Genomic DNA, 10,000 nt, shown 5'->3' on the forward strand with positions numbered 1-10,000 from the left:
CTCCCTCTCCCCCTCTCACCCTCCCTCCCTCTCTCTCCCTCCCTCCCTCCCCCTCTCTCTCTCCCTCCCCCTCCCTCCCTCCCTCCCCCTCTCTCTCTCCCTCCCTCCCTCTCTCCCTCTCTCCCTCTCTCTCTCTCTCCCCCCCCCTCCCTCCCTCCCTCCCTCCCTCCCTCTCTCTCTCTCTCTCTCAGGTGGGTATTATCTGACCAGTGCGTACGGGGCCATGGCTCTGATCAAGAACTTCCAGGAGGAGCAGGCAGCGCGCGTCCTGAGCTCTGAGGCCAAGAACACGCTACATCAGTGGCACCGCCGCCGCACCGCCACGCGCACGACCCCCTCCCTGGACGACTTCCAGGTATCGCGCCTGACCTGACCCGACCTCTGACCCCCCACACACATCACCCCCCACCCCAGGTAGCGAGTTGTCTCGTCCCTTCGCCAGACTCCTCCCCCTCTTTTCACCGCATGGCAGACTGCATGGAGAGTGCCGATTGGCTGTCCCCGCTACCTCTGAGGACGAATCAGAATGCGCAGTAGATGTGAACAATGAGTTCTGTCCTGTCTGTCGGCATGCGTCTCCTCTTCTTCTGGAGACCCTGTCTGTGCGCATGTGTGTTTAGGGCTGTGTGTGTGTGTGTGTGTGTGTGTGTGTGTACGCAACGCGTTCGGAAAGTAGTGGTGTGTGTGTGGTCCGAGGAGGCGGGGCCTCCTGAAAAATGTTTATGAAAAAAAAAGGACAACTCAAGATTAAAACACGTAAATTATAAAGAAACGTGAGACTGAAGCAGTCTATAAACCACTTATTTTCCGGAGGGAACATGGTACAACAGCACCACCCACTGGAGACCCAAGGGGTTGCAGCTTTGCGTTCTCATAGAGATCCACTGGTCCTCCACTGATCTAACATTCACATTGAGGCCAAACCAGATCAACGGTAGAAAGGCTTTGTTCAAACCCACATTCAATGGATTTGAATGTTCCAGATAGTTCTCTGTGTGTAAATGTTAACTAACGCCTGGTTCAGTATGTGTGCTGTGTTTTTTGTGTGTTACACTGCGTTTTGCATGTTGTCAAATCAGCAATGTCCTCATCATGTCCTTTGTGTGTCCTTGGTGGAGTTTTGTCCCTGGTGTCTTCGTGCGTCTTTGTCTGTCAGCGGTATCTCAGCCCCGCCCTCTGACTCGCCTCTCTGCTCCGCCCAACAGAACTACCTTCGCGTGGCGTTACAGGAAGTGTGCGCGGGCTGCACCGCCAAGACCCTGCAGGTCCACCCGTACTCCACCACAGAAGAAGTCTGCTCGCTCTGCGCCTACAAGTTCAAGGTGTCCGACCCGGAGAACCACGCCCTCTACCTGGTCACCGGGGACAGTAGCCAGCAGCTGGCGCCGGACACGCACCCTCAGCGAATCAAAGCTGAGATCCACAGCCGGCCGCAAGCACAGACGTTCCACTTTGTCTATAGGAGGGTTCCCAACCTTAACCTTTGCCCCCCAACCAACCAACACAATGGACACTGCCTATAGAGGCGCATGAGAGACAGAAGCCCAGTTGGACTGGTTCTGCACCGTATGTCTCAGTGGGTCTGAGGATGTTTGACTGTCTGATATTCATGAGATTGATTGTTAAGTGCTGGTGTTTGAAGTGTGTTGTGTCAGACAGTGATGGATCAGGGAAGAGACTGAGCGTGAACCACGCTGCTGAGGTGGAGCGTCTGAGGAGAGAGCTGCGTCTTTTCAGGAGAGACACAAAGGAAGGAAGCCCGTCGGAGAGCGCGTGGCGTTGGCGCTTCCCTCTCTTTTTATGGACGCCGCCCGGATGCGACCCTCGAGCGTCACGCGAGAGGATTGGTCAGGTGGTCGAGCACCGAAGGAACCCGCCCGGACGCCTTTTACAAAATGGCCGCTGCGGGTACAGGAGAAACGGGAAACAATGGGGCCTTCGGCAGCAGATTCCCTGACATCACATCCTGCTGACATCACATCCTGCTGGCTTGCCTCTACTTTGGACATCAGCAGGAGAAACATAACTTTAAGTTCTCTTCACTGTTGCCTTGTGCTGCAGATATGATACCTGATGATATGGACCTCAAAGAGGGTAGATTGTGATATCCCATAATATGCCATACATAGATGATAATCTACTGTATAACAGTGCCTTGGGTATTCAATCCCCCACTATAAACCCGTTATACTGTATCATTGTACGAGGAAGTCTTATGTTTTTTGTGTTTTTGATTTTTTTTTTGTTCTGCAATTGCTGGTCAACTGTAGAAAACGTCAAATGTTTATAGGAAATAAACAATATTATGTTTTATTTGGATTGGGAAAGTGACAAACCAGTTGGTGCCTTCAATCAAATTGATTTCCCCATGCTGTTGGACTCTGTGCCAGTCTTTTGAGAACCAGAATGCATGGGCAGTTACAGCAGGTAAGACTTGACCATGTTGAACTCCATTAGTCACTGGTTGACTCAGAATAAGCTATAGTTGAGTCTACGGTTATGTGCCCCATCACTGAGGGTTCAGTGAGCAAATCAGGACAAGTTTGCTGTAACCTTCATACACACAGGTAGAGCAGGCCTATATCTCTCATACAGGTAGAGCAGGCCTATATCTCTCATACACACAGGTAGAGCAGGCCTATATCTCTCATACACACAGGTAGAGCAGGCCTATATCTCTCACACAGGTAGAGCAGACCTATATCTCTCATACACACAGGTAGAGCAGGTCTATATCTCTCATACATACAGGTAGAGCAGGCCTATATCTCTCACACAGGTAGAGCAGGTCTATATCTCATCCACACAGGTAGAGCAGGCCTATATCTCTCACACAGGTAGAGCAGGTCTATATCTCTCACACAGGTAGAGCAGGCCTATATCTCTCACACAGGTAGAGCAGGCCTATATCTCTCACACAGGTAGAGCAGGTCTATATCTCTCATACACACAGGTAGAGCAGGCCTATATCTCTCATACACACAGGTAGAGCAGGCCTATATCTCTCACACAGGTAGAGCAGGCCTATATCTCTCATACACACAGGTAGAGCAGGTCTATATCTCTCATACACACAGGTAGAGCAGGCCTATATCTCATACACACAGGTAGAGCAGGCCTATATCTCATACACACAGGTAGAGCAGGCCTATATCTCTCATACACACAGGTAGAGCAGGCCTATATCTCTCACACACACAGGTAGAGCAGGTCTATATCTCTCACACAGGTAGAGCAGGTCTATATCTCTCATACACACAGGTAGAGCAGGTCTATATCTCTCATACAGGTAGAGCAGGCCTATATCTCTCACACACACAGGTAGAGCAGGTCTATATCTCTCACACAGGTAGAGCAGGTCTATATCTCTCATACACACAGGTAGAGCAGGTCTATATCTCTCATACAGGTAGAGCAGGCCTATATCTCTCACACAGGTAGAGCAGGTCTATATCTCTCATACACACAGGTAGAGCAGGTCTATATCTCTCACACAGGTAGAGCAGGCCTATATCTCTCACACAGGTAGAGCAGGCCTATATCTCTCATACACACAGGTAGAGCAGGTCTATATCTCTCATACACACAGGTAGAGCAGGCCTATATCTCATACACACAGGTAGAGCAGGCCTATCTCTCATACACACAGGTAGAGCAGGCCTATATCTCTCACACACACAGGTAGAGCAGGTCTATATCTCTCACACAGGTAGAGCAGGTCTATATCTCTCACACAGGTAGAGCAGGTCTACAGTATATCTCTCATACACACTGCACATATCCTAATGTTTATTTCCCACCCTGACAAGTAGTCCTAGAAAAGCTGATTTTATATATTTTTGATTAACAACACTACTGCTAAACCAAATCTGTATTTTCATCATGCCTAGAACAATCTAAACGAGAGCTTTGTTTGCAGTTAAAGTAACTATGGGTTGAAATGTTGAATAGCCTACATGTAGGCCTCGCCTATTAACCATGTAGGCCTCGCCTATTAACCATGTAGGCCTAGCCTATTAACCATGTAGGCCTAGCCTATTAACCATGTAGGCCTAGCCTATTAACCATGTAGGCCTAGCCTATTAACCATGTAGGCCTAGCGTATAAACAGACCTCACCCATGTGAGGACTTCGGAAAAAGACTTTTATTTGCAGTAGGCTAAGTCATGGGAAATAAATACATAATATTTCAACCAAGTTTGCCTTAGTGACATTGACCTGTATGACTATGTGACTGTTGCGCACAATAAACTCAGTAGCCTAAAGCTTTTCTTTGCAAACTACATGGCTCTGGTGGAACCATGGATGTATTCATAGAACAGTTCGGGTGGAACTCCGGAGGTTGATGATGTTGAGGGCGAAGGTGAGCGAGGGTTAACCCTAACCCTAACCCAGCAGCCCCAGCTAACCCTAACCCTAACCCAGCAGCCCCAGCTAACCCTAACCCTAACCCAGCAGCCCCAGCTAACCCTAACCCTAACCCAGCAGCCCCAGCTAACCCTAACCCAGCAGCCCCAGCTAACCCTAACCCTAACCCAGCAGCCCCAGCTAACCCTAACCCTAACCCAGCAGCCCCAGCTAACCCTAACCCTAACCCAGCAGCCCCAGCTAACCCTAACCCTAACCCAGCAGCCCCAGCTAACCCTAACCCAGCAGCCCCAGCTAACCCTAACCCTAACCCAGCAGCCCCAGCTAACCCTAACCCTAACCCAGCAGCCCCAGCTAACCCTAACCCTAACCCAGCAGCCCCAGCTAACCCTAACCCTAACCCAGCAGCCCCAGCTAACCCTAACCCAGCAGCCCCAGCTAACCCTAACCCTAACCCAGCAGCCCCAGCTAACCCTAACCCTAACCCAGCAGCCCCAGCTAACCCTAACCCTAACCCAGCAGCCCCAGCTAACCCTAACCCTAACCCAGCAGCCCCAGCTAACCCTAACCCAGCAGCGCCCCCTAGAGGTTCTTTTAAAACGTCACATGATGAGGACCCGAACACACCCTCCCGGCCAGCAGGTGGCGGTAAGGAAATATAAACATCCACCGGTTGGGATCTGGAAACTTTTTAGAAGCGAGGGTAAAAACAAAACTTAAACAGCAAATACACAGCTAACGAAGGTGAACTAACTGTCAGTTTTCCAGTCGGTAGATAAACATGATATCTGAGCAAGCTGGCGAGGTGGTGGTGGTTTTCTTGAAGTGATCCGTTTGAGGAAACCCTTCCTGGATCATCTGGTTTACAGACCAGACCAGCTTGTTAGCCCTGTTTCTCAAGAGATACACGTAGAAGAGTTAACGTCAACACTTGCTCTTCTATAGGTGTTTCACCTTCTAGAAGCTTCTTTCTGGATGAACCCTGGCAGGAGGAACATCTCCACTGGGCTCTGGACTTGGTTGTGATAAATACTAACTAATACTAACGAGCCTGACAGCAGAGATCTGAGATCCACACCTGAACCTGAAGAGGAAACTCAATATTCGTGAGAAAATGTTTAATTGTCGAAAAACGCCCTATTCCAAAGAACAAAGGTGAGATCACCGATCAGCCCCCCTATAAAACCACATGGATAGTTTGGGTGATGTTAAGTATGTTGGGTCGAGACTTCTGAGCTGTCTAACGTTACTCCTCACAAACCTGTCTTTGTATCAAATTTGTATCCGATGTTTTGCACTTTAAATGTATCTGATTGTTACTTTGTTGTCTTTGATGCTGCAACAGCGCAATTCCCCCGGATATAAAGTATCTAAACTAGCCTATACTGATATATTATTGTTACACTAACACTACACTAACTAGCCTATACTGATATATTATTGTTACACTAACACTACACTAACTAGCCTATACTGATATATTATTGTTACACTAACACTACACTAACTAGCCTATACTGATATATTATTGTTACACTAACACTACACTAACTAGCCTATACTGATATATTATTGTTACACTAACACTACACTAACTAGCCTATACTGATATATTATTGTTACACTAACACTACACTAACTAGCCTATACTGATATATTATTGTTACACTAACACTACACTAACTAGCCTATACTGATATATTATTGTTACACTAACACTACACTAACTAGCCTATACTGATATATTATTGTTACACTAACACTACACTAACTAGCCTATACTGATATATTATTGTTACACTAACACTACACTAACTAGCCTATACTGATATATTATTGTTTTTAGCAAAACATGAAATGGATCAACGTTTTACACTATTGGTAATATATTTCATTATTAGTTTCTACAGGGCTATAAAAATACATGTTGTTCGAGGGTGAATTATTTCTACAACCTGTCAGAGCTGTTTTTACTCAACATTGGGAAGGTGGTTTTAATGTGTGATGTCATTATAATATAGGCCAATCTTTTTCATCACCTGCACATGCATGTTAAAGTCGCACTGAAATGAAAAAAGCATTCTGTCCCATTTTGGTTCACATAATTGGTCATAGTGTTCACCTATTCAACGATGTATGCCCCAAAAAATACAAAATTCTACTTTTGTTGTAATGTTATATCAAAGTATATAATTTATTACTTCCTGGAAAACGGTAGGTCACGTGCAATGACGACAACAGGTACCTTAGATTTTAGGCCAATAATCTCACGACATCCACCCGTCAATCAACGCTATCCTTCTATCGAATCTGTCTAAAGTTCTTAAAACCCGCCCACTTGTCAATGTTCCAATCAAATTCGTCTAAACGCATGTCCCGCCCTCATAGCTTGTTTGCGTCGGAAATACGTCAAACAACGGAAGTTAGATGATCTCAAACGTCCGTTTCAGTGCGACTTTAAACCTACTTATGGTGCGTTCCAGGCAACCCGTAACTCGTGTTTTTCCGACCTTCTACACGTGAAAATGCTCTGGAATGGCAGTCAAACCCGTAACTTCCCACCCGGCAACTCGTACACCCCCAACGGGTGGGAAGTTACGGGTTTGACTGCCATTCCAGAGCATTTTCACGTGTAGAAGGTCGGAAAAACACGAGTTACGGGTTGCCTGGAACGTGCCATTAGAAACCTTTTGGGGGATAAAGTTACAACTAAACGTTTTTTTTTGTGTTCTTTTTCAACAGGGAGCCCGATTCTGCATTGGTAGAACTCCAAACGAAACTCAAAAGCATCCTGATCAAAAACTACCAGAGACTGAGCGATAGAAACCCAGATAATCCCTTTCCTATCCTCCCCTCGGACCTGCTCGTTCGATCCCTCAAAGTGGAAGATGTGCACCAGCATGAATTTAGGCAGATTGAGAATGCGAGATGGAACCCTTCACCCAAACCGGCACCGCAAAGACATTCGACCTCCGACCTGTTCGGGTGTAGTAGTCCGTCGAGCCACTTCAGGACATTGCTGACTGTAGGTGTGTCAGGGGCCGGGAAGAGCATGCATGTCAACAAGCATATTCTGGACTGGGCGGAGGGGAAAGCCAACCAGGATGTCGAGTTTCTGTTCCCTTTTTCTTTCTGGGAGCTCAATTTGCTGAAGAAAAGGAAACTAAGCCTGCTGGAGCTGCTCTACACATTTTTCCCAGAATTGGAAAACCCCGGAATTCCCGACTTGGAAAACCGCAGAGTCTGGTTCATCCTTGACGGGTTTAACGACTGCCGACACACTCTAGACTTTCGGACAGCCAAGAAAGTGACGGACGTCAGAGAGGCGTCGTCGGTGGGCAGTCTGCTGACCAATCTGCTCCAGAAGAACAAGCTCCTCCCCTCCGCCCACGTGTGGATAACGTCCCGGCAGTCCGCCGCCACCATCCTCCCGATCGGGTGCCTTGGCAAGGTGACGGAGATACAGGGCTTCAGCGACGCGCAGAAGGATGAGTTTTTCGGCCGGGCGATCGGAGATAAAGAGCTGGCGGATAAAATCGTCGCCCGCGTTAAAGCGGCCAAGCGGCTCCACGCCTTGTGTCAAATCCCGCTGGTCGCCGCCGTCTGCGCCTGGGTCTTTGTCAACCACCTCCCCGCCGCGCCTAACTGCGAGTGCGCGCTGGACTTCCTGGTGACCGGCCTGCCGCGCATCTACGCCGGCCTCTTCACGTCGTCGAACGCGCACGACCACCGCGCCGTGGCGAGGCTGGAGAGGCTCGCGGCCAAGCAACTGGAGAAGGGCAATGTGTTGGTGTACGAGGACGACCTCCGGGACCACGGGGTCGACGCGAAGGACGCCTCGGACTTCGCCACGCTGAACACGCTCATCTTCCGGGGGGACGTGGGCGTCGACGGAAGCACAGTGTTCCGCTTCAGTCACCCCAGCATGATGGAGTACATGGCCGCCGCCGGGGTCACGCACTCCCCCCTCGACCTCCCCATCCTCAAGTCCCCCTTCCTGAAGAAGATGATGGACAAGGCGCTGGCCAGTCGGAACGGCCGGATCGGGCAGCTCGACGTCTTCCTGCGCTTTGTGGTCGGCATCACCAGGGACCTGGTGTCCAAGCTCCACAAGGACAAGAGCGCAGAGTTCGCCCTGATGATGGTGGAGCACGTGAAGGAGAAGCTGCTGCAGTTCCCCACCTTGGACCGCTGCATCAACCTGCTGTACTGCCTGAGCGAGCCGGACTACGACCTCCTCCGGGCGCAGGTCATGTCCTACCTGAGCATCCGCAGGCCCCCGCCGTACTCCAAGTACATGAGCGGGCCGGCCGTCGAGGGCGCCTTCCTGGCCTACCAGGTGCTGTCCGTGGCCGGCGGCCAGGAGGTGTTCGAGCTGGACGTGTCCACCGGCTCCGACCTGGGGGTCATCGGGTATCTGCCCGCCATCGCGGCGTCCAGGAAGGCCTTGTAAGTGACCGTCGCTGCAGCCGCAAGGCGTTGTGGTTCAGAGCTTCAGGCTCGATCTCTCCAGAATGGCGTTCCGCTCAATTAACATTTTAATCACTGAGGTCCAGCGTTAAAGTCGCACTGAAATTAACAAAGCATTCTGTCCCATTTTGGTTCACATAATCGGTCATAGTGTTCACCTATTCAACGATGTATGCCCAAAAAATTACAAAATTCTACTTTTCTTGTAAACCTCTCGTCCCCCTTCTCGTCCCCCCTCTCGTCCCCCCTCTCGTCCCCCCCCTCGTCCTCCCTCTCATCCTCCCTCTCGTCCCCCCTCTCGTCCCCCCTCTCGTCGTCCCCCTCGTCCTCCCTCTCGTCCCCCCTCTCGTCCCCCTTCTCGTCCCCCCTCTCGTCCCCCCTCTCGTCCCCCCTCTCGTCCCCCCTCTCGTCCCCCCCCTCGTCCTCCCTCTCGCTCTCTCCTCTCGTCCTCCCTCTCATCCCCCCTCTCATCCTCCCTCTCGTCCCCCCTCTCATCCCCCCTCTCGTCCCCCCTCTCGTCCCCCCCCTCGTCCTCCCTCTCGTCCCCCCTCTCGTCCCCCTTCTCGTCCTCCCTCTCGTCCCCCCTCTCGTCCCCCCTCTCGTCCCCCCCCTCGTCCTCCCTCTCTCTCTCTCCTCTCGTCCCCCCTCTCGTCCCCCCCCTCGTCCTCCCTCTCTCTCTCTCCTCTCGTCCCCCCTCTCATCCCCCCTCTCGTCCTCCCAGGCTTCGCTTCTGCAACCTGACAGACAGTTGCTGCGAGCCCCTGTCCACCATCTTGGGCTCGGACACCTCCCACCTGCGCCAGCTGGATCTGAGCTACAACAGGATCACGGAGGAGGGGCTGTGGCACCTGAACAAGGGCCTGCAGAACCCCAACTGCCGTCTGGAGACCCTGCGCCTGGCGGGCTGCCGGGTGACCCCCGACGCCTGGACCCTGCTGACCCGGGTTCTGAACACAAACCGGTACCTCCGGGCCATCGACCTGAGCGCCAACGACTTGGGCAAGGAGGGCCTGAAGGCGCTGACCAACACCATGCAGACCAGGGCCGTCCCGCTGCAGTCACTCAAGTGAGTAGCTACACACACGCACACACACACACACACACACACACACACACACACACACACACACACATACAGTACACACACATACATACACACACA

The 10,000-nt window shown here is 51.0% G+C and overlaps 2 protein-coding genes across 2 annotated transcripts in view; both read left to right on the forward strand.

Moving 5' to 3' along the window:
* LOC311311725 (ras and Rab interactor 2-like) overlaps positions 1-1,523 on the forward strand; it is a gene marked incomplete at both ends in the record, with an annotated part of 4,654 nt that extends 3,131 nt beyond the window's left edge. The window contains 2 exons of the mRNA XM_084441479.1: positions 192-355; positions 1,206-1,523. Of these exons, the coding sequence (XP_084297605.1) occupies positions 192-355; positions 1,206-1,523 (482 nt within the window). The remainder of the gene's footprint in view (positions 1-191; positions 356-1,205) is intronic.
* A 3,561-nt stretch (positions 1,524-5,084) lies between these two features.
* LOC311311794 (NACHT, LRR and PYD domains-containing protein 12-like) overlaps positions 5,085-10,000 on the forward strand; it is a 12,601-nt gene continuing 7,685 nt past the window's right edge. The window contains exons 1-3 of the mRNA XM_084441561.1: positions 5,085-5,523; positions 7,111-8,817; positions 9,560-9,904. Coding sequence (XP_084297687.1) covers positions 5,483-5,523; positions 7,111-8,817; positions 9,560-9,904 — 2,093 coding nt within the window. The 5' untranslated portion in view covers positions 5,085-5,482. The remainder of the gene's footprint in view (positions 5,524-7,110; positions 8,818-9,559; positions 9,905-10,000) is intronic.

This window comes from Borostomias antarcticus (genome assembly GCF_949987555.1).
Source record: "Borostomias antarcticus genome assembly, chromosome: 7".
Taxonomy (NCBI): domain Eukaryota; kingdom Metazoa; phylum Chordata; class Actinopteri; order Stomiiformes; family Stomiidae; genus Borostomias; species Borostomias antarcticus.